The following is a 25853-nucleotide window of genomic DNA, read 5'->3' on the forward strand; positions in this document are numbered from 1 at the left end:
ATGTGGAGTGAGTGAAGCACCTCAAGGCTCCTGCATGTCCCGAGTTTCTTATCAACAGAGTCCAGGGAGGTGGGGTCATCTCCCTCATTACCAATGAATCAGTGTCGTGCAAAATATAGCAAACAAAATCAATATGCAGACAAAGCACGCCTCCTAATTCTTATATCTGTCGAACAAACTTAATAAATAAAAAAGTATTTTGATTCATAATTCGGTTCATTTGAGTTAGGTCGTGTAGGGATGTCAATTTTAGCAAAAACAGAAAAATCCGTAGTTAAAAGTTGACATACATGTTGGTCATGAAAGCGCACGTTTAAGTATTATTTTACACAGCCCATTGGCCACCTCTGCCCTCCTTCAGCAGCATTGGTTTAAGCAAAAAAAACTCCGGATCAGGTTCGACATTCAGTGTCTCATCAGCATCAAGAGTTCGGCTTTGCTTGAAGCGATGATGAATTGGACGTGGAATCATAATCTGGTATGCACGGCGGGACCATCGCTTGCCATGTCACAACTACGAGGCCGGATGAGTGTTATGCCAGTCCTTTATTTAACGTATTCAGGAAAAATACATTAATCACATGCATTTTAATGGGATGTTGCTTTTAGCAGCATATTTACATTAATAAAAAACACTAAAATGGTCTTGAAATTTCTCGCATGCCTATATACGTTCAACATAGTGTACGGTTTTTAACAATAAGTCAACTTTGGAACTACCCCTGATACTCAGACCACTAGTATGCTTACAGGGGATGGAGCAGTTTTTACACTGATGTAATTCATACATATGCCTATACACCCAAAGGGGCATCGCGCAACTCCTATAGGCAGGAGTGTGGAACCATGCAGTTATATGTACTGTTTATTGTGTAATACATTCATATATATAGAGTACATGAACAGAAAATATGTACATTGTACATACTGTATGTACATACAGTATACTGGAGATACTGTACTGCATATACATCCAGTACCACACGGTACATTCAATACAGTATGTCCGCTTGCTAAACGCCTCACGTTATTAGTAAAACAGTACCGACAAATACCATACACGCGGTGTGAATACGGTAAATGTTGTGTGCGTGTTGATGCATATCTGTGGTGGAACAGCCAGGTCCTGCTACCTCAAAGCAGCGGACGGTGATTGATGATCCATCACTCATCGATTCACGTCCAGTCACTCGCTCACCGGCGATTCGTTGCCTCCTCATCACTCTTTTATCGCTACTACCGTGGTTACCGCTCCCATGAGCTGCAGTCATTGATTCACCCAAACACGTTTGACTCTTTGTCGAGCCACACAACACCGTTTCATCTCATCCACATTGTTCAGCCACTATACTGCAGGTCACCACAACAATACACTCACCCACCCCCTGGATCCACTCACGAACTCACTTAGCCACTCAATCACTTAGCCACTCACGCGTCACCCACTGACTCACCACAATTGTAGGTCAAAACACTTCCCGTTTTGCTTCTTCCCTCGCACAGCTTTGGAATAACCTTGCTAGCTGCAAGAAACGTGTTAACCCTTGATCTATTGAAACTTTGACGGTCCTGTTTTTGCTGGAAACTTGACATTTTGGGCATTTGACCCCTGTGCTCAGAAACTACGTTTTAAATAGTCTCAAAGTGTTCGTCATGAGCGGGTGACTGGTGCCATAGATGCGACAATATGTATCGGAGTACTGAACCGGCCCTTGTGAAGTCCTAGGTACAAATCCCTGGCTCTACCCTGAGCTTAAACCGGTGGGAAGTTGAATATATCTTATTTTGTCATTTAATGCAATATAAATGCCAGTCAGTCATTTACCTGATCGAATGAGCATTGAGGCATTGGTGTTCATCTCCTGTTTAAAAGTCCTGCAGAGCCAGTGGTGGAAATTCCACATTCCAACATGCTTGTTGACTTCCCCACAACGTGGTCCTCATTCTTTTTTTTATCAATCTCGATTTCAGGATTTCGATTTCCACAACCTTAACCATTACGAGCCGCTTGCTTGTACCACCGAGTCACCCACCCCCATGGCTAGTTCAAGAAAGGGATATTATTATTATTATTATTCGTTTGCAGTGTCGGAATGCGTGCGGTCAAAAAAACATCGAAAATCAAAACTGCCAAGGGAGTGGGGGGTGGGGTTGGGGTTGCCCCTCACGTCTCGTGCGTATCACCGCAGCGCGCGTCGACGAGAAACGTACAAAAACAACAATTCCACACTGCCAACAGGACGCACGAAGAGCACTGGGTCAATAATCGTGGCGAGATTTGACGGCACCTAGAAAAAAAAGTCGCCTTGCAAAAGATGGGAGGGGGGGGGGGCACACAGCGCCTAAGGTCGACGATCTTTTCTTTGCCCAGTACCGCCAATCACGACACTCTGCCAAGTGTCGCTTTGTGCCTACAGAAGAAAAACATCTACACGGCATTGTGTGCAATCCTATTATGCAAACGTGATGCGTGCTTCATGCATCCACCAGTCTATCTACAAACGCGCACTATAGAAACTATCAATACAGTTATACAGTGAATACGCATTGGATGTTATTATTACATGTACAGTTATTTACAAAATACAAATTTGCGCGTCGGCTTTTTGTAAAAAAAAAAATGCCTGTTTCTAGTGTAAGCGAGTTCCAAAAACGAGGAATATTTCAAAAAGCGTATACATTCGTTTAAACTAGGTGTGTACATTCCAATAAGGTAGATTAGTTGCATCGTATATGTAACAATCACTAAAATAATTCCAACGTCAGTTAAAAAGCCACTATCGCCAAATTTCTCCCGTCGATCAACAACTGGCCCGTTCTTGCGCCAGAAGATCAACTCTAGCACGGTATAAAACTGGAGCGTGGTGTGTGTCAGTTCCATTGTAATCCATGCCGTGTCTTCATTTCAAGTACATGACAGTCCTCTCCACCTGTTTCATTAGAAGAAGAAAAACACACTTAATATATTCCACTTAGAAAAAATCCCTTGAGATGGAACATCTTGTTTGCAAGGGTGTCCAGGAATGCCAGGGATAGGCTCCACTTCTTTTGAATTTCCACAGAATCCCAAAAACAGCTATTATGTCAAAGAACATTCACACACTGGCCTAAAGCCACACGAACTCTGGGCAGAGCTTTGGCCCCGACACCAGAGGCATTCTGTCACTCGACTTTCCGGAGCACGGTCGATGACTGTGTCGAATGATAGGGGTCACCAAACTGTTCCACTGCAGACCAACCTCGGTCATATTTCTCGGTCAGCCTCGATCTATTATCAAAAACAGTGCCGTAAAGTTCAACACGATAACGGCACCAGATCTCGGGCACACCTCATTTCCTGTCACCCAGAACACGGATGCCAATTATCGGACTTTAATCAGGTCACACCAGGACAGGTGGCAACCCGAGTCAATGTCTGCGCTGTCTCTCCCCCACCGCTTGTCTCATTCGAGTGCCTTTTCCATGCCACGTCACATCCGTCTGCTCAGCACTTCCTCCGTCTGCTCAGCACTTCCTCCGTCTTCACACGAGCAGTTGTTGCTGCTGCACTGCGCCAGATGGTACACGGGGGGGCACTGGTGTGGACTGCAAAATGCCGACCGTCTCTGCTTTGAGAAGAACCCATGTTGTTGGGAAGACTGGAGCGCTGTGCAAAAATATTCACTTTCCCCCCCCACTCCCCGAGGAAAAATAACATTTCGGTGGCACGTCACAACCTCTCTGCCGGCCCAAGCGCGTAGAGCCCTGGGTTCTGTGCAAGCCAACTTTAATGACATCATATGGATCCAATGTAGTGTTGCAAACGCCTGGACACTTTAACCGTGCAATCCCATTGGCTGGCTTTGAAACACACCCAGTTGCTCTGAGGACACATATCCACCCATGAGAGGGCTTCCTCTGCTCGTGTTGGCTGAGTGTGGATTGCAGGCCGTGTCGTAACGCAACGGAATGGACGGCATCTCCTGGGCGACCCGTTGCTCGTCGGCCGAGTTTCCTGGATCGGCAGCCGCCGCCGCCGCTGCTTCGGAGTGCAGAGGGATTTGCACGTACGGCAAGAGGGCAGAGGCCGAGGAGAAGGCTGGGGCCATGGGTCCATGTTCTTCCGGTGAACCCTTCCCAGAGGGCACCGGCGGCTCACTCGCCGTCTTTTGGAGTAGGATGCTGCCATCGGCCTTGATGTCGGTCACGTGCGCGTACACGTCCAGCAGTCCCGACCTCATGCCGACGGGCTCGTTTGCATTTTTCCCACTCGGATCTGTACATCGACCCACGGCCGACCTGTCCGCGCTGCAGACGGCCACGGCTCCGAACCCGCAGTGGCCCGATGGGCCTTGCTGAGGAGGTGACACAAACCTTGGGTTCTCTCCAGCACCCAGCTCTCGGGTGAAGTCTGTCCCTGAAACCTGCTCACTGGACACATCCGCATGCTTCGTCTTCTCCTGCGAAGGACCCTTCACCTGCACGGCAGTGAATGCAGTGGCCTTGACCCTCAGCAAGAGCATTGAGTCCAAGCCCAGTCTACTCGGCAAGCTGCCCACTCCCTTTCTCCCATCCGCGCTCGCAGAACTTTCATGTCCAGAGTCTAGCGCCTCCTCATCCTCCTCGTCCTCCTCGCTCTCCTCACCTCCTCCAACACGCCTTGCTTTTCCCAGGAGTCTTCCACCCTCTCCGGTCCCGCACTCCCCATTGGCGTCATGGCCTCTGCTCTCCCTGGTCCCTTCCAGCCCCACCTCGACGCACTCTGCCCATGAGTCGGTGTCCTCGCAGCGCGCAGGCGTGTAGCTGTGGAACAGCGCGAAGATCCCGTGCAGCTCCTCCGGCGGAGTTTTCTGCACGAACATTACAAACACGTAAACATGGGCAGCCCAACCACCAACATACTGCAGGTAATGAAACACACCTCTGCCCATCTACTCATCTGCACACCCACTCATTCTCTCACACCAAACCACTTAACCACCACATTGCAGGTCACAACACACACACCCACTCATCTACTCACCCACACGCCCTCTCACCCACTTACTCTCTCACACCCAACCACTCAACCACCACACTGCAAGTCACCACGACACACACACTCACCCACTCGGTAATCAAACAACAACCACCATTCGTCACTAAGCGGTGGTGACGTCACCACGATGCTTTTGCCCGGCTATGTGCACTTTAAGCCCACGTGAATTGTCGAAGGTTCACTGGCAGGAGGTTCCGTAACCCACTCATCTACTCATCTGTCACCTACTCACTCACCCACTCACTAACCCACCCGCTCAACCGCGTGCAGGTTACAACGATACAAAGATAAAGATCCCCCATATAGCCTTAACAGACTGTAGGGGCAAGTGCTGTTAGCGAGCACCTATGAAGGCCGGAACACGAGGGGGTGGGTGGCCAGCACCACGCCCGACCGCCTTTGTCTCCCTAGTGGCGATGTTTACACATCACACCAGACACTCATTTGAGGCTGAGTCGACCTAGGGGAGGCCCGGGACCAGTTCAGATAATCGTCACTGGTGTTGGCCGTGAGCGGGAATCGAACACGTGTCGCCGGGTTCATAGCGCAGCGCGCTAACCGCTACACTATCGCTCCCCAATTACAACGATACACCCACTCACTCACCTACTCACGCATGTACAGTCTCCCCCACCACACTGCAGGCCACAACACTTCTCTTTCTGCTTATTTCCTCGCACTGAAGCACTTTGTAATTCCCTCCCATCTCCTTGTTTCACGAGGAATAATAGCACTATTCAATAAAAAAAAACGTGTTACACTTTTCTATTACAATTCTGAGAGTATTGTTTGCTACTCGGCTGCTTGACGTTTTGGACCTATGCTCAGCAACTGCGTTAAACAAAAACTCAACAAAGCAAGATAATAGTCAACAGTACTGCTCAGATTGTATAACTGCTTGCCAGGTTATGATAACAATCCAATCTAGTTTAATAAAAAAAACAGTTTTGCCTGCGTTGAACCAATTGTTTAAGCAAACCAAACTACTAAATCTTGACTTAAAGCTTTCGTGACTGCAGGAATTCATATTATTTGGGTCTTTCGGTAAAGTCACATAGATAGGTTCAAAGAAAATAACAAAATAATAAAAAACTACGACGTTTCGATCGCAACACAAGCGGTCGTCATCAGGAAAAGGGGGGTTAGCTTCTAAAGACAACTGTGTATAAAGGTTTGAAATGGGCGTAGCCCAAATATCAGCAGCCAATGCAAGTGGTGGGCCGAGAAGATGGGTACAAACTGAGCAATCATTGGAAGGACGTTATTAACCAGTTTAAGTCATAACTGGCAGTGATGTTCCCAGCCTACCACCTTCCGATGTTAGCTGTTATTTTCGTCTCTATGATTTTTTACATTAACAGATTAAATTTCTCACTAACACAGCTACCTCGTGTGCCATCCTCGAGGCTTCTGCTTCACGATCTTCCATTAACATACTAATCTCTTATATGAACATAGCCACCTAGGCACACTCGCTGTGAAGGATGCCTGGCGATCTTGCATTGACATGATAATTTTTGCCTACAGCCCTTTGATTGGTGGAAAGCCCACCACCGCCGCGGTCGCGGCCCACCACTTGCATTGGCATTGGCTGCTAACATTTGGGCTATGCCCATTTCAAACCTTTATAAGTACAGTCATACCTCGGTATACGACCGCTTCGGAATACGTCGAATTTGGTATACGTCGTGTTTTAATGAGAAAAAAATGTCTTTGGATACGACGTCTTGCTTGGGATACACCGCGTACCCGTGTAGACCCCGTTTACGACTGAAACAAAGCGCCGCTCCTCAGCCTGCCTGTACAGTAGATCTCGTTCAATGCAGAACCCTTGCTATAACTCTGAATTTTCACGTGTTTCAACTCCTCTCAGCAAGGTAAAGTGACGTTAAATTTTATTTTTATTTAAATGTATTTTTATTTCTTTATTCATTTATTTTAATTTATATATGCATTTTAGTAATAAGTAGTGTCTACATTATGTTATACAACCCCATTAATGTATAATATGCCATATAAAATATCATTTCTTATACTCTGGAACGGATTATTTCCTTTCCCTTTATTTATTATGGGAAAAATTAGTTTGGTATTCGTCATTTTCGGTATAAATCCTACCTTCTGGAACGAATGAATCACGTATACCGAGGAACCACTGTAGTTGTCTTTAGAAGCTAACCCCCCTTTTCCTGATGACGACCGATTGTGTTGCCATCGAAATGTCGTCGTTTTTTGTTATATTGTTATTTTCTTTTAACCTATCTACGTGGCTCTACCGAAAGACCCAAATAATAGTAAAACCAAACTACTGTTGAGACACTGAATGTTGAAACTGGTCAAAAGTTTGCTTGTTTTGAACCAATACTGCTGAAATGATGTACTCCCATATAGCCACGTGTGGCTGATGGGATGGGTAAAAAGAAACAGTTAATATTTTTTTACGTGGAGGGAAATACACAGGAAGGAAGGCCTATCGTCTGCTTAATGATTTCGTTTGCTTATGAGACAGGCTCCTTTGCTCCGTTGGTATATTATAGCCCAGCAGCCACCTTCAGCAGGTCATGATCCATCCCTGTGATGCGTGGTCCTGGCACTGGCGGCAGAAAGACTCTCTTGATCCTGCAATTAATAAGAATCGCCGGGGTCACATGGAGGATGTGTCAGTACACTCTTAGTAGTATCACACGGATGCGGTTCAACAGAAACCACAACGAGGCACGGACACACTGGCCACCTAATATATTATCCATAGCAGAGGGTTTTTTGGTTAATATATTGTTTCTTGTACAACACATTCGTGTAGATTTTGTGCCCATACTTAGTTGCGTTCGTGATAAGGGCTACATCATTTGGAAATTACACTTGTGAACGTGAATTGGTGTATGTTACCTGCTATGACTCACGATTCAGAAACAACACACATTGACACAGACAAGGAACGTGGAGGGGTGCACCCTTGGAATTGACACCGAGACGGAAGCAGGAGGAACACGTGGATTATAAAACACACGCAGGTAAGAGGCATCGTATTGCCTAAAGGAAAACTAAGTGGTGCCTGGGCAAGGCTTGGAACGGTTCGAAGGGATTTGGGCCGGTGGTCGAGACTGTTGATGAAGTGCTAACAAAGAAGCGACCGCGCCCTAGAGGACTTCCACCTAGGAGAAGGAGCGACAAAAGCATTTAAGTGTGCGGGCGCTTTGACTGTGCTCTGGGAAGTCGAGTGACCAAATCCTGCTGGTTTTGGAGCACAAGCTTTGTCCAAAGTGCTTGCTGCTTGAGGCCAGTGTGTGAATGTTCTATGGCATAATAGGTTTTTGGGATTCAGTGGAAAATTAAGAGATGTGGAGCCTATCCCTGGCATTCTGGATACCATTGCACGACGGGTGGTGGTGGCGGCTTCGGGAGGCCTTCATCCAGCAGGAGACCGATCGTGGCTGATGATGGCAACGTTTGTTAATGTCAACGTCAACTCTGATGGTGTTAACATTCGTACAAATACACCGTGCGAGATGGGTCGGCCCTGCAAGTCTGACACACCGGCCGACGCAGGACCAGAAGTGGCACTGCCTCTACTACCTTTTGCGGGTGCCGATCAGGGTGACAAGGAACAGCAGCGTCACCATAGCACCCATTACGGCAGCCAGCAGTGTCACGCCAACAGCCCACTGCGCCACTGCAGACATTGGTGCACACACACATGCACGAGATCACCCGATTAGCCTTATAGACTGTAGGATCAAATGCTCTTTTACATTTGAATTTGTACCCACACCACAACACAGTACGATGTGTTTTCTGTGTCACGGCGGTGTACGTATTGATGACAAACACTACGAGCCGTCCGCTTCACAGTGGATGCTCAAGATCCCGCGACGTCATTCCAAGCAAAGTAGGCCACCGCAATTAACTCAATTGGTAACACACGTAGCAGCAATTGTTGCTCCCTTGCTGCGAAAACCTAGCATGACCCTCCCGAAAAAGAGTCTTGAGGCTCAACGAGGCTGTTCTGGGTAACCAAGGGCGATGATAATTCACCATGAGGTGAAGAACAAATTAAATACTCTTGCAATGCTCCCATGTATCAGAAAACAACCGTGGAAAATTTAATGAGAATTTTTTCCACGGTATAGCCATCAAGTGGCCTTAAAAAAAAACATTTCCCACGATATGGGGTGGGGGCGGGGGTCGAACAATTCCTATTCACTGTGAGATCAACACGTGACATTTGAACCGATGTTCATGTGTATCAGAGCAGGAATTTAATCTAATTAAGTGAAAGACAAAACTGAGTATGGTGGTTGTCTTGTTCAATCGTTGACACCTTGAGCTAACCGGCCATCTCTTAGTCACAGCCAAAGACAAAGGTCTGCCGTGTAGCCTTCAACAGACTGTTGGGGCAAATGCTGTTAGCGGCTGTTGTTTACACTCTGCACCAGGTACTCATTTGAGGCTCAGTCAACCTAGGGGAAGCCCAGGACCAGTTGAGATAACCATCACCGATGTTGGCTGCGAGCGGGAATCGAACTGGGCTCATCGGGTTGGAAGCACAGTACATTAACCACACCAACACTATCGATCCCGCATAATTCACCTGCTAGGTTTTCCCAGTAGGGGGACAATTGCTAGGTGCGTTTTCCAAACATAATTTGCATAAGAAATTTTCTAAATTTGACCATGCGGCCTATATGACGTCACGGGATTTTTAACGTCCCACTGACAGTGAAGCATATGGACGCAGCAGGGTTATAATTAACACGTCCACAGTATTAGCCAGGGCAGCCTGCTGGATTCAAATTGGAAGCCAGCGTATCCAATTCCGAAAAAAATACAGCAAGGTCAATAACCCACAACACAGAATCTGCACTGGCACAGCCAGACAGCCCAGCGCTCACACCGCTCACACCCGTGCATTGCCACATACCTGGCATGAGTGACACACCTTGGTTTATGCCGATGGGCGGCTGAATTTCAACCTCGGCGCTCCACGGGCTCCAGAACGGGGAGCTGGTGGCCCGGCAGCGCACGCGAATGTAGTATCGCTCTCCCGGCTTCAGCCCGTGCAGCACGAGCTCCGTGGTTTGTATGCCAAACTTTTTCTGAAAGGACACGTGCACATACACGGTATTCACGCTGACTCGCGCCGAGAGTCTTAAATCAAAGTGGATTTCCTGCTCAAATGAGGAGTAGTGAGAGGCAAGGAGTAGAAAGTGTTGTGATCTGCAGTGTGGTGGCAGAGTGGGTGAATGAATTATTGTCTTTTTGTGACCTGCAATGTGGTGGCTGAACACTGATAGTCGGTGTCTGGTGGACCGAGTCCTCAACATGGGCGGAGAAATCCATTATGGAAGTTCATTAGAACAGTAACCATAGGGGTAGGGACAGAAGAGTGATACGCAGGGGACTGACCGCCGGTGAATGAGTGACTTGTGTGAATCAATGAGTGTTGGATCATAAACACGCACGTCATCACGTGTTTGCTACGTATGTGTCACTTTACGCCCTGAACACCCTTAAAAATGAGATGCTCTATCTAAAGGGACTATCCAGGCAAAATATTTTACTTTACAATAAAGCAACATGCTCGTGATACATCTGTGAAAACAACAATTCGCTTTTAATTGAGACACCCTCCTTTACGCCGGGGCGTCTCAGAGGGATTTACACACGATCGATGACTTACATTACACCTCATTTTAACAAATTTCAAAGGGTACACCCAGTAGCAACTGCTCCTGTGTGGCACAAAGTGACTCAGCACCTGGCCTGCAAGTGGGCATTGGTCTGCCAGTAGAGGGTGATGATTGTTGCTGTGCGTAATCTCAATTGAGACATTTTCTGATATTTTTTTTGCATTTGAAAAATATGAATCCTGACGCTGCCACATAAGGGCCTACTCTTTTTGAATGACGTCAGGGGATCCAAACTATTTATGGTTACCGGGTTGCAGTATTACCCAAGGCGGCCGCAGAATTTTAACCATGAACCTCCGCTACTGCTGGGCTGTGTCACCGCTCCAGCGTGGAAGAGAAGCCCAGATACCTTTTGTAGAGCCCACTCTCGTGGAGGGCCTTCTGCCAGCCGTGGCACGAGCGAGCAAGTGCAGGGCGGCCCCTTTACCTTAGTACTGAGATGTGAGGGAAAATCAACCACTCGGTGACTTGGGCCATCGTGCGGATTGTTCGTTCGCGAGTGGCCAATGGGTGTGTTTGATACTGAAATTCGACTGGAAATGTTTATTGGTTCCTGACTTTCGGGACTGGTAACCGGTTCTGAGAGCGATCAGCAGATTACCGGTTATCGTTTAACAAGCATCGTATTTACGTGTGTGACGTGCATTGTAAGAGCAACCGCATCAAAACATCCCTCATGAATGGAAAATTAAAGACACAAGCCACAGTCGTGCGATTGTGCCCATGCAACCCAAACTATGAACAATAGAGTAAACCCATAGAGACACGTAGATACATAGAGACTCATAGTGATACTTGTCGATACATTAAAGACAAGTGACAGGTGTGCGATTGTGGCCATGCAGTCCAAATTATGTATCATAAACCACTGTGGTTTACGCTCTTTCAATGGATGAGGAAAACCATAACTGCACGAACTCTCTCTCCCGAAGCCCTCTTCATGTGGCTTGCAGAACTCGCCATTGGCATTCAGCTCCTGTAACATAGTGCTGCCCTATGCAAGAATAGAATAGCATTGAGATGCTAGGCATAGAGGAGTGCCTGATATTGAGATGGCCAGGACAGTTACATAATAGTGATGGGAATTAATGGTGAGGAGCTGTTGCTGTAGATTGGCAATTGCAAAAGAGGTTGTGGTGAAGAATTAGGCTTATTATTGTATTCTTTATATTGTCCCCAACAGCGCTGCTTACTTTGTGTTACCTATTATGTAATTCTAAGTCCCATGTCTAACAGAAAGAGGGTCCTCGCCTGTAAACATCTGTGAGTGCAGCAGTGTCGCATGAAGAACTCTGCCAATGAGACACTGGAATCTCTAAACCGGTCCAAAGTTATGCTTGTGTTAAACCGGCACCACGATTGCGATGCGCCCTTCCCAGAATGTCCATGTGGCCAACGGGTTGTGCAAAAAAATATAAATACTTTTTTTTTTACGTTGAGGGGCAGATACGTGAGGAAGGCATATTATCCGCTCGTGAATTTTGTTAATTATTTGTATTGTAGTTTTAGATAATTGTAGATGGACTGTACGCCCCCCCCTTCCCCCTTAAGAGGCGGCTACAGTTTCTGTAACGGCTGCAGAGACGGAGAGGATTTTGTGTGCACAGGGCATGGAATGTGCACCGGAACTGCCTTCCCGTGCAGCCCTGTAACCCTATGCGATTGATTCAATTGTGCGCATTCCACATGTGATTACTGCAAGTCCAATACTACTGCCCCATAGGCAACCTCCCGATCCGAGTAACGTTACATCAGTGTCAACGTGATATCGCAAAAGATTCGAGATGGGAAAATAAATAATGAATAAATGACACTACGCCTCGACTCCGCTGTCGGCCGAGAATGACCCCCAGCGCCACCCAACGGCGCGGGACACGGGGGGGGGGGGGGGGAAGTGGCGTCCTGAAACAAAAACCGCACCGAAGGCCCCACGCAGGAACAGCACCGGTTCCTCTCTGCTGCCTTGACGGCAGTGGGGGACCGCTCTCAACAACCGCGGCGTCCCAACCACCGTCACACCACCACCACACCATCACCACCACCACACCATCACCAGCGTGACTCAACCACCACCACCGCGTCTCAACCACCACCACACCACCACCGCGTCCCAACCACCGCCACACCACCACTGTGTCTCAACCACCATCACACCAGCACCACCGTGTCCCAACCACCGTCACATCATCACCACCACCACCGAACCGCGTCCCAACCACCGTCACACCATCACCGAACTGCGTACCAACTACCGCCACACCACCACCGTGTCCTAACAATCACCACCGCGTCCCAACCACTGTCACACCATCACCGAACTGTGTACCAACCACCGTCACACTACCGCATCCCAACAGCCGCCACACCGCCACCACCACCGCATCCCAACCACCGCCACACTACCACCACCACTGCGTAACAACCACCACCACACCACCAGGACCACCGCATCCCAAACACCGTCACACGTCACCACCACGTGAATGGAAAATAATGTGTGGAAATTTCCACCATGAATGTTAACGATCAGGGACTCCGCCACACTGCATAGACGATCCATCAGGCGCACATCGCTGATGACTGCTCCAATACAACAAGCAGACTAGTCCACTCAGCTACCCAAATACAATAAGAGGACTAGTCCACTCGGCTACCCCAATACAAGTGGACAACTCCACTCAGCTACCACCCTCGGATGCCATAGATTGGCTTATAAGGTTAAACATACAACTTGTAGCCCTGTTGTTTTTTTGTTCAAACGCCATACAAATGAAGAATAGGCTGATGCCTCCTCCTCATATCTCTCTCCACGTACAAAATGTTTTTTTTAGTTTTACACATCTCGTCAGCCACACGGCACTTCTGCCCAGATCTTTACCACCCAATCCAGAAGTCAACAAGACTAATTTCCCCAAATAGAGGCTAAGGGCAAGAGAGCTGTCCCAATGTGTGAGGCCATCGGTTTGATGTCAGAAGCAATGTGTGGCATGATAAACTAGAGTTTGGTGGTGTGCCAAGCAAGGATGTGGATAATGGTCACATAATTGTAAAAACTTTCGTTATTAGTTAAGCTACGGTGAGGGATTTAGATCTAGTTTTGGGTGCAGTGTGGGGTGTATGTATATATGAGATTGGGGTTCGTCAACGCGAATCTTACTGTTGCCCATTCTTAACTCTTTTTTTTTATTGCAGAGGCTCAGGGTTCGAATTCAGCGGGGCCCACCCTGGCTGTGTGCTCAGCGTAAACACGCCGCCACCGCCGGCTGCTTCACAGTGGACACTGAAGATCCCGTGGCGTCAATTGGAGTGGAGAGAATAGGCCGTTCAGCGTATGCCAGCGTCGCGCTGTCAACAATTTCCACATTTAAAAAAAATGACTCGCAATCAGTAAGTTACTTGACTGGAAACGCGTTGCCCTCGGCCGCAAATTTAAAGCAAAAAAGAGTCTCGAGGTTCGGTGAATCTACCCTGGGTAAACACACATTTCCAGCGCCAAAGCGATTTTCTACTCAAATGTGCATTGTGGCAGTGGTGCTCATCTCCGATTTACAATCCTGAGCCAGTGGTGTACATTTTACATTCCTATGATGGGAGCGAGTCAATCCACGGGATAACTACTGTTTGTGGCGAGATGTTAACTACCTTGACTGGTATACAAGATGTCGTGGGTTTGATATCAACTCTGATGCTCGTGTATTTGGAGTTTGCGTGTCTCTCTCCCCGTGGTTGCGTGCATTCTTCTCCGAGGCCCCAGTTTTTCCATCCACATTCAGAAACTTGCGTTTGGAGTATTTGGCTGCTACAAATTTCCACACGATAAGCCACTTTGTGAGCTATCATTTGTGGCCATGTAGCTCCTGAAATAAAGCCATATAGCTCAGTGGGCCTTACCTGTTAATTAAAAAAATAGTTTAGTTAAATCTTTAGAGTCCCCCACAAAGTTTTACTCGTGTTAGTAACCCTGGAGCGGATCTCCCAACGCCGATTGGAAACGCGCTGCTCGCTCTGCCGGTTACTGGGCAAACACCGTGACTAATAACCTGGACAACAGCTCAGGTGCCACGATGTCCTCCGAACATTTCTGTAGACTTTGCGGTCTCGGTGGACGCGCTGCGCTGGCTTCGGGAAAGCTGAAAATCTCTGCGGTGAAAACTCTCTGAAAGCAGCAGCAGCAGCATCAGGCAGTAACTGGACCGGCGAGTTGTCAGGGTGGTTAAGTGCGGCAGCCATTAACACGCAGCCAAGTAAGTGAATATCTCTGGGGAGTGGAGGGGTCTGGTGAGCCCCATGTGAAACCGCTTACTTGCAGCGGCTCACACTGTAAGGTCACCCTGCTTTGTTTTGGCGGGGCCAGGAACGAGGCTGAACAGGGCGCAGGCAGTCCCTCCCTCCCTGCCCGGCGTTGTCTTTGATCAACACAGGAAGGAAAAAAATGCGTTTTGTTTGACAGCAAGCACAGCGTTGTGCACCGACAATAACAATAACGCCAGCAACCTCCGTCTACCACTAAGTGGCGCTGACGTCACCGCGACGCTTGTGCCAGGCGAAGTTCATGCATCGACCTCGACCAACTTGGCAGGCAGTGACAACATCAACACGCAGACAATACGCCTCCTCTCACCACATATAACATATGTCTCACCACATATAACATGTATGTTTTAACACGTCCCATCAGTCACACGGCCTTCTGGGAGTGCAACTGCAGAACTTTTCTGGACTGGGTTTGACATTCAGTGTCTCATCAGTGGTCAGACTTGCTTGAACCAATGCTGGTGAACTGCCCAGATGTTTATGGGTAAGGGCCCTCTCTCTCTAGATGGGGGTTCTATTTTGACACAAAACTGCATCATACACAACACAAAATAATAATTAGCGTCGTGGAGAATATAGGTAACACAATAAATAAGCAGACAATGCCGTCTCCTTCCCACACCTATCCTTCCAAATGAAAAAAAAAACAAAGTATTTTTGTGTACACATCCCATCAGCCACGCTGAACAGGTGTGCAGGAATTGTAAGCACAGAGACCCGTTTGTAATGGTTCGCGGAGTCACACGAAACTTCGCTTGGGAGTGATCGTGAGCTACGGGTGAAGATCGTAAAGAACCACTCATTCCAGATCATTTGCGCCCCATTATCAATAACACTGCTGGAAAAATGACGTGCTATCGCGCCGTAACATTGAAAGCCATCAAACGAGCGTTTTCCTCACGGGGATTGTTTGACCATACTTTCGCCAAGCTGGACGAAAGCGGTGCGTTGGGTGGAATCCGTGGGCCGTGGTCAAACCGTGGACTGATTCAGATCATCGCTCTGAAGCCACTGCCGTTAGCCATGGCCAGAAATCAAACGCAGGTCACCGGGTTCGTGCAGCGCAGGTGTGCGAACCATCACCACCTCGAGAAGCGCAAATGAAAAGAATGTAACGCACATGCGCGCAGGCAAAAGATCCGCTGTGCAGTGCGACCTGAACAGAATGTTGGGGGCATGTGCCGTTAGTGGAATACCCCTGAAGGCCGGCACGGGCACACGGCGGGTGTAGGATGTTTACGCACCGCACCAGATTCTCATTCGAGGCCGTGTCGACCTAGGGGAAGGACGCGGAACCGTCTCAGATATCCATCACTGCCTCTTAACCGTGGGCGGGAATCGAACTCGGGGTCGCCAGGTTCACAGCACAGTGCCGCTAACCGCCGCGCCACCGCTCCCCACGTACCCACACCCACAGCCACGTGCATTCCCTACACTTGGCAGGAAGCCAATGTCACGCACGACACACACACCACACCTCGACCCAGCCTACCCCATATAAACTCGTTCTGTTTTTGGTGGCTTTCACTAACAAAAAGGGGGGGGGGTGTGAGGCCTTCGACCGGCAACGAAGGCGCGCGAGAGAGAACGCGCGTTGTTAATGCCTTACTAAAACCTGCAATTGCCAAACTCAATCCGTTTTGCCAGCCAGGGCAGTTTGGCCTCTCTCGCTCTCTCTCACCACCTTTGGCCGAACGCGCGTTCGTCGCTCGCCATCGACACACGGCAGCGTACAGTGAAGGGCAATAGCCCGTCTCTGCGTGTGTGTGAAATCATTGGGTAAGTTACACTGTCCAGGCTCTGGGAAGACTGGGCGAGGAGCCAGGAGCTGTCAAGAGGCTCGTTCCGTGTGTTCCTGGGCCTAATCCCAGCCCCGGCCATCGCTCCCCACTCACTCACTCGCATGCAGCAGCAGCCGCCGCCGCCACTGATGTGGGGGTGGTGGGGCTGGGTGTGCCCGCAGCCATACAAAGAACTCTGCCAGCCTCCATTCTAGAACGCGCGTGCACACTGCTCCACGCACGAGCACACAGACACACAACCCCATGCAATAGCACACACACAGCCACACAACCCTATGCAATAGCACACACACAGCCACACAACCCCATGCACCAGCACACACACAGCCACACAACCCCATGCAATAGCACACACAGCCACACAACCCCATGCACCAGCACACACACAGCCACACAACCCCATGCAATAGCACACACAGCCACACAACCCCATGCAATAGCACACACAGCCACACAACCCCATGCAATAGCACACACAGCCACACAACCCCATGCAATAGCACACACAGCCACACAACCCCATGCAATAGCACACACAGCCACACAACCCCATGCACCAGCACACACACAGCCACACAACCCCATGCACCAGCACACACACAGCCACACAACCCCATGCACTAGCACACACACAGCCACACAACCCCATGTGCTAACACACACACAGCCACATAACCCCATGCACTAGCACACACACAGCCACACAACCCCATGCACCAGCACACACACAGCCACACAACTCCTACACTAGCACACACAAATACAGCCACGCAACCTCATGCACTAGCACACACCTAACCACTACACAAGCACACACAAACAGCCACCCAACCCTTCGACTTCAAGATGAACAGAGCCACACGGCTACCCAGGTCACACACTCGCACACAAGATGATATGCCACATGATTCCCACGCTCAAACGAACATTGAGGCATTGGTGTTCATCTATTCACAGTCCTGGCTGAGCCAGTGGTGTAAATGTCCACATTCCTATGATGGGTGCGAGTCTACCTGTAGGATAACCACCGCTACTTCTCCACAACGTTGTACTTTATTTTACCGACCCTGGAGGGAGGCATTATGGGCCAAGTCAACACCCCCAACTCGGCTTTGAACTCGTGACCTTTGCAAATCGATCGCTCTTTAACTGTGATTTATATATGACGCAAATCTGCAGCCTGGATACGCACCCCAGGAATACATTATTATTTCATCCGAGAAGCAAAAAAACACTAGAGATATTTGGTCACACTGCTGTAATATTTAGGAATGTGCTAAATTGTAATTACATTTGACAAAAAATTAAAATCCAATTTTCTACTAATTTTCTACAGTTGTCTGCGTGTGTGTGTAGCATTATCAATCGCGCAAATTGCGTCTCTCAAGGCACTGCTGTAGAATTTGCGAAAGGTCGCAGTTTCCCTCACGTAGGCGCAGGGGAGAGAAGCAGCCAGAACCCAGCGCTCCACCAACAATCGCCCGAGCTCTGTGCTCCTACATTGGGATGTTCGTCCAACTCCATGAATGAGCATTGATTTTTTTTATGAAGAAAACCCACGCGCGCGAGGGGTTATAACACTCAATATCTGTACACATGGAATGCAGATGGAATTTAGCCCATTTGCTGTACTGCCACCATACCCTGGCAAGCCAAGGGAAGGTGGCAACCTCGATGCTCGGGGGCTGGGAGGGAGTTTGACGAGCGTGTGCGGTCCACCAATCCCTCGCCTCCTCTCCTTCTGCGGTGCCAGATTACCGGATGAACATAAAGAGGTGTAAACAAAAGCACCGGCCTTCTTTATCGTCTTCTTCATCTTCTTCCTCTTCCGACGATGGCGGTCGTGCTGAACAAGATTTGTACCTGCGGTGGCCGCCGCCGAGCGGTGCGATTTTACTCGCCCTCGTTGCCGCTGTCAATCAACAGTCGGCTTAAATTAAACGGGTGCGAGAGTAATTAACGAATCGCGGCCTGCAACTACAGTTACCAACAAAACAAGGGATGCGGTAGCTTACGCCGCCGCCCCCCCCTCCGGCCGGGGGTTTAGCCGTGACATCTGGCAGGAGACCGTTAGAAGAGCGCTGCCAAGCAAAGGTGGGGGGGGGGAGTCTCTTCGTGACAGCCTTGAAAAGGAGCAAGAAATCTGCGCGGCATTTACCAATAATAGCCGTTCGCTCAGCCACCGCAAAGACACAGCAGCCACTGCACAACAAATTCGTTTTACATGGGTTCAACCCGGGTTTTACATGGGTTTCACCTGGGTTCGACCTAAGTTTAACCCGGGTTTGACCCGGGTTTGACATGACTTTGGCATGGGCTTTATTTGTGTTCGACCTGGGTTTGACACGGGTTTGACACGGGCTTGACATGGGTTTGACCTGGGTTTAACATGGATTCGACCTCAGTTCGACCTGGGTTTGACATGGGTTTGACATGGGTTTGACCCCGACGAATAGTCCAGTGGTGGGCATCCATCATCCATGTTTGGGGGGAAGCAGACATGTATTTGGGCCAAGACCTTGTACCACTTTCTTGTTGAACTTAATTTCAGGACGAGCGTTGCTCGTGCACTTTTGTGAGATATGACTCAAGTGGATCGCAAGCGATATGGATTTCTTGCCCTTTCTTCCCCAAAGACACACACTGGCCTACTTTCACTCAAACACATCAACAACTATAATATGGCATTACAGCATCCGCAACATTAACAACAATAAAAAAACATATCAACACCAACAATGTCATACAGTGTCAACAAGATTATTGTCCATATGAACAATCTGGATGCTGCACAGTTCCGATATGCCTAGGGCTTGGGTCAGAGATGTGTCCACGTTTTGTCTACAGCGCAAAATAAGGGGAAAATCTATACACGTCGATGCCCGGCTTATCGAAATACCAGCACTCTTTTTTTGTAAATAAAACGTCCTCCCGCTAATTGCGTGCTCAGCATTAACGATGTGACACCTCACGCTGAATGAAAGGCAGCAGAGGCTAAGAGGTGATCGAGCACTCACCACTTGAGTCTCGTCACTCGCTCACCAGTGGCGTATGCGGTCACCTCCGTTGCACTCGTCTATCGCTGCTGCTGCTGCCGCCACGGTTACCGCGCCCGTGAAACTTCACTCATTCACTCCTCCTTCCACTCTCGTCTATCACCACTTTCATAGCGTGCTGTTTGTTGCTGGCCATTTCATGTTTTGGGTCTTTGGGCCTGTGCTCAGCAACTGTGTTCATATAAAAAAAAGAAATAGATTCAAGAAATACGACGTGTGAACGATTTTGCTTACACCTCATGAGCTGACAAACGGTGCATGGGGTGATTACAACCACGGCGATGCTGTCGATGCACGTGCTTAGAGAATCGCTTGTTTACAGTGCGTGCAACTTTACACGTCAATTACTCTTTTGCTTTATAATCAAAAGTCAAAGCGACTTCCTGACTGAATTGAGCATTGGGCCATCGGTGCTCACACATCCTGTTTACAGCCCCCCGCAGAGCCAGTGATGGAACTTTATACATTCCTATGACAGTTGGGTGTGTTTCTCCATATGACAGCTGCTGGTGGCTTCCTTCCCCACCCACCCACAAAGTGGTATTCATTTTGTTGATCCCTCCCATCGGAATGATGCGATGAGGTCAATGAACCCCCCAATGAGGATTTGAATTCGCAGCATTCCGATTGCGAGCCGCGAGATCGACCATTGAGCCCCCACCTGTATGTACGTTTATCCGTATGTACGTTTATCTGTATGTACGTTGAACTTCTTTTGCACCGTACATAGCCAACCGTGCAAATCGGAGGTGCGGGACAGGACAACAAACCAAATATAAAAAGCTATTCTAAAAAAAAGAGTTTTCGATCTACATTGAAAAGTGCATAGCTCCAGTGGCTTCCTAATATCAGAAGGAAGAGCGTTCCAGACGGCCGCAGAAGCACATTTGAAAGCACGCGATGCAGTGACCGTCTTTGTTCGATGGCTTGGCCAAAATCCGCTGCATGCTTGAGGTTGTATTTATGAGTATTTGTGACTCTACTTACAATAAAAATCGTTAGTATTTGGTTTACACATTCCATCAGCCACACGGCCTCCTGGGAGTGCATCATTTCAGCAGCAGTGGTTTAATTCAAACAAACCTTGGACCGGTTTCGCTTGAACCAATGCTGGTGAACTGCCAGATGCTTATGGGTGAGAACCCTCTCTGTTAGATATGGGTCCGAGTTCCATGCAAACTGTAATACACACGAAATCATCATTAGCTATGATTTACAGAACCTAAGTAGATACTTCACAATGTCGTTTATGATTATTTGTGTTCTGTATTGAAGCCGTACTAAGAAGTAAAAAAAAGCCAATAAAAAATTACAAGGGAGGCAAAAAAAATGGAAACGATTATTGCACCATATCGACATTCAGAATCGTTGCCAGGGAGATGAAGCTCCGGACGATTAACATAAACTGCATCACACATTATTTATGCATTTATCATTTGGCATTTGCCTGCCAAAACTAACACTCCGGTTATTTTTTGACATTACGGTCCAAATCTGCCGACCGATGACCCTGCCCATGAAGTAACATTAATAAGCCTATTGGCAGGAATTATTTGGAAAATTACGCGAGCCAGAGATGCAAGCGCCGTGCCACGCCAGCCTTGCCGGCGTAACCGCTCATTATGCAAATGGGCCGGTGGCTGCTCAGCAGTCGAGCGAGCGACTCGCAATCACGAGATTGCGAGTTCAAATCTTGGTTGGAGGGGGTTGACTTAGCCCATCTATCCCTACCTTCCCCGGGGTCCATACAAATTAGTACCACTTTGTTGGGGGAAGTGAACAGCACTTGTCATATGGAAAGCCTCACCCCTCCGCCCCCGCCCGTTAGAGAAATGTGGAATTTCCACCACTGACTTAGGGCTGAGAACAGGGGATAAGCACAAAAGCCTCGATGCTCATTTGAGAATAACTCCCTGCGTTCTACGCTTAGAATACACGCGCTTAGAATATTTGGCTGCAAATACATTTGGGCGTGATGAGCCACTAAAGTTTAGCGATCATTTGCGTCCAGGTACGCTTATGAAAAAGAGCGATATATAGCTCGGTCGGCCTTAGCTGATGAAGTAATTTCGTTTAGAAAAGTTAGTTTTTACGCCGGGGGCCTGGTTTTACATGTGCGCTCGTCCGTCTCTCACCGTGCCACTCGTCTGGTGTTCGGCCCGGTACTCCACCTCGTACTCCAGCACCACCAGACCGTATTTGACGTTGGCGGACGGAGGTGGCGCCCAAGTGACCAGAACCACAGGATCTGGGTCGCTGACGTTCCGCAGCGTCACGTTCACGTTGACGGGAACGTCCGGCTCCACTGGGGAAGGAGAAGGCAACCAGGCCCCGGGGGTGAGTGCCACTGCAGTGATAACTCGCACACTACAACTAAAACTAAACTATATATCTTTTTTTTATTTAAACCAAGAATATATATCTTTTATTTTACCAGATAAGGCCCACTGAGCCATCGAGCTCTTTTTTCAGAAGCGACCTGGACACAAATGACAGCTCGACAAAGTGGTTTATCGTGTGGAAATTTAAAGCAGCCAAATACTCTAAATGCATGTTTCTAAATGTGGAGGGAAAACCCGGAGGATCCGGAGAAAAATCCACACGACCACACGGAGAGACACGCAAACTCCAAATATACAGGCATGAGGGTCAGGATCAAAACCATTACCTCCTGCATACCAGGCGAGGGAGTTAACATCTAGCCAATCACTCACTCACACCCAACAACAATGCACAAAATGACAACGATCCCCTGTATAGCCTTGAACAGACTGTTGGGGCAAGGGCTGTTAGTGAGCACCTATGAAGGCCAACACACCACATAAGTGGGTGAGTAGCCAGCACAATGCCCGGCCGCCTTTGTGTCCCCAGTTGTAATGTTTACACGCCACACCAGGTACTCATTGAAGGCCGAGTCGACTTAGGGGAGGCCCAGGACGGGTTCAAATATTCGCATAAGAAATAACACGCTCACCAGCAACCACTCACCGGAAACCACACTCACCAGCAACCACACACAGGCCAGCAACCAGGTAGGGGAGGAAGCGTCTCTCCAGCAGTAACACGGAAAGACAAAGTCACCGGTGCAGCGACAGTGATGAGCACCAGCCCTGGAAGCCTCCTCCGTCATCTCGCTGGGGAACCCCCGTGTCATTGTTCCTGATGTTTCGCACGTTTTCTCGAACGGCGCTTCAGACACTTGCTACGACCGCTGTTACCGAGCGTTTCCTGTACGCGGACCCCCCCGCACCAACTCCCGGCAGTGCGGGAGATGCGTTCCACCGCTCACCATAGTCCAGCAGCTTGATGCAGTGCTTCTCGAAGGACGTGTTTGCCGTGGGCGAGCTCGCCACCACTCTCACGCAGTGCATCACCCACATCGAGGTGTGCTCCTGGTCGAAGAAGCAGCTGTTGGGCCCCGCAGTGACGTAATCCGGGCACTCGGCAGACTCGTTCGCCCTGCACCGAGCAGCCAATCGGCAACAAACCCGAACGAAGAAGCAGAATCCTCACCCTTTAACCTTTACCGGACTGTTGGGGCGAGTGCTGTCAGTGAGTGCCTATGAGGGCCCCCACGGTACACGAGGGGGTGGGGTGGTCAGGGTATCTAATTTGAGGCTGAGTCAACCTAGGGGAGGCCCGGGACCAGTTCAGATAATCGTCACCGGTGTTGGTGGCCATGAGCGAGAATCGAACTCGGGTCTCCGGAGTTCGTTGTGCAGCCCGTTAACCCCTGTGCCACCGCTCCCCAAACAGGCACTCTCATTCAGACCGCTGCTTCAATACGAAACGGTCTCCCACACAGACAAAGATCCCCCGTATAGCCTTTACAGTCTGTTGGGGCAAGTGCTGTTAGCGAGCGCCGATGAAGGCCGGCACGGCACACGAGGGGGTAGTTAGCCAGCATCACGCCCGACTGCCTTTTTCTATGTTTTACACACCGCACCAGGTACTCATTTGAGGCCGAGTCAACTTAGAGGCGGCCCAGAACCGGTTCAAATAATCGTCACCGGTGTTGGCCGTGAGCGGGAATCGAACTCAAGTCGCCGGGTTCTTAGCGCACTAACCTACCCGCTGCACTACCGCTCCCCACACACACTGACACACAGACACACACACAAACTAGACTCTGCCACGAGTCAACTTATTCAAGTCTCTAATTAAAAACTCACTCGCACAACGAGCGCAACCGTTACAGCTCGTGTGCGTTCTACATGACGCTTCTGTGAGCACTTTATTTAGGCGTTCGCCTGAGTGCAAAATCCACTGCATTAACACGCACTACACAAGTTATAGATGCTATATGCTTGTATGCATGTCATTCACGTGTTGGCTATGTGTGCGCGCGTGTTTATGAGTGTGAGTGTGTTAGTGTGTGCTGTTGTATGGGGCCGAGTGCTGGGGCACAAGAAGGACCAAGCTACGGCAGTCACGGAGGTGAGAATGTTGCGGTGGATGTTGGGTTTAACAAGGAAGGACAGGGTGAGAAATGAAGAAGTGAGAGGAAGACTCAAGGTGGTAGAATTCACGGAGAAGATGAGAGAGAGAAAAGGCTCTGGTGTGGTTCGGTCACGTGAAGAGACAACAGAAAAATTATGTGGGTCAGAAGGTGCAAGTGAAGCAAGTGGATGGAACGAGGTCAAGGGTAAAAGAGATGGAGGGGCGATGCGGTGCGATGGGACACGGTGGCCCGAGGAGCGTAAAGAGAGATGGCGCAGGACAGGGCAGCGTGGAGTTGGTTGGCAAGGACAGCGGACACCTCCACACGAGGGGGACACACGCGTGGAAGTCGAGTGCGTTCGTATACAGGGTGATCCAGATGTATTGTGAATGGGTGGGTGGGCGAGTTTGTCTTGGTTGTATATCTGTATGTGCATTTATGTGAATGTGTCTGTGTTCGAGGCTAACACAGTGGCCAATGTATGTACGTTGAAGTTCTTTTGCCCCGTACGTAGCTAACCGTGCTAATCAGAGGTGCTCCCAATGGGGGCTCTTGACAGGTACGAGGGGCTGGTTAACCCCTCCCCCTTCAATGAAAGTACCAAAGAACCGACAAAAACACCAAAATATGCCTCCTGTGCCGGAGGCCCATAAGCATTCATGACATTCTCTGGTCAAACCTCAATTGGTGCAGCTGGGATACTGAATCCCCCCTCTTCCACCCCCCCTCAGGGCTCCTCCAGAAGTAGCAGAAAACCACTGCGGCTGGCCACGTGGAATGTCCAAAATGTTAACTGCGCCGGAGAGGCTGCCATTCCTTTGTCGGAAGCTGGACGAGTGCCGCCTGGAGCTCTGTGGAATAGAGGAGGATTGGTGCTGTCTCCAGTCACCGCGAGGGGGGTGGACAGTCCTCCACTCAGGGTAGGAAACTACCAAAACAGGGAGTGGCTCTTCCCAACAAAAGAAAAAAGTGGTGCATGAAGATTGCAGCGGTGACGTGTGGGAAGCCGTGAGTCTCAGGCTGCTGTGGGCACGCCTCCCCATCAATAGTAGGCGAGGAATGGTGGTGGTGGCTTACGTCCCTGCCATAGATGAACACCAGTTGAGGGATGCAGGCAAAGGCTAATAAGTCAGATGCCTTCTTTGACCTCCTGTCCCAGGTACTGGCTGCAGTGGCCCCTTGGGATAGTCATCCTTTTGGGTGATTTAATGCCCGAGTGGATCACAACACACATACTTGGGTGGGAATGATTGGAAGGCATGGTCCAGATCAGCGCAATAATAACGGTAGGAGGCTGCTTGACTTATGTGCAGCCCATGGACACCAAAACGCTGTTCCATCATCGGCACATCCACACAGCATTATGGATACATGGCGGCTCCAAGCAAAAACATCTGCTGGACTAGACAGTGACAGAACAGTGAGTGTAGGCCAATGTCCTTTATATCACGACCTACTGTGGAGCTGATCTGCCCATTGTCATCTGTAAGATGCGCCTGCCATACTTCACTGTGGTGGTGAGTGTCCACCCAG

The 25853-nt window shown here is 49.2% G+C and overlaps 1 protein-coding gene across 4 annotated transcripts in view; it reads right to left on the bottom strand.

Annotated features, from left to right (window-relative positions):
• Positions 1 to 527: 527 nt before the first annotated feature.
• The window catches only part of LOC116948972 (uncharacterized), a 131879-nt gene continuing 106553 nt past the window's right edge, over positions 528 to 25853 (bottom strand). For all 4 annotated transcript variants that reach the window (XM_076071938.1, XM_076071939.1, XM_076071941.1 and 1 more), the window contains exons 4-9: positions 23169 to 23338; positions 22015 to 22184; positions 9957 to 10113; positions 8594 to 8690; positions 7567 to 7636; positions 528 to 4829 (exon numbers count right to left, since the gene is read on the bottom strand). In XM_076071938.1, the coding sequence (XP_075928053.1) occupies positions 3816 to 4829; positions 7567 to 7636; positions 8594 to 8690; positions 9957 to 10113; positions 22015 to 22184; positions 23169 to 23338 (1678 nt within the window). In that variant the 3' untranslated portion in view covers positions 528 to 3815. The remainder of the gene's footprint in view (positions 4830 to 7566; positions 7637 to 8593; positions 8691 to 9956; positions 10114 to 22014; positions 22185 to 23168; positions 23339 to 25853) is intronic.

The sequence above is a fragment of the Petromyzon marinus genome, chromosome 35 (assembly GCF_048934315.1).
Source record: "Petromyzon marinus isolate PM22_M1 ecotype Great Lakes invasive population chromosome 35, UKy_Petmar_22M1.pri1.0, whole genome shotgun sequence".
Lineage (NCBI taxonomy): Eukaryota > Metazoa > Chordata > Hyperoartia > Petromyzontiformes > Petromyzontidae > Petromyzon > Petromyzon marinus.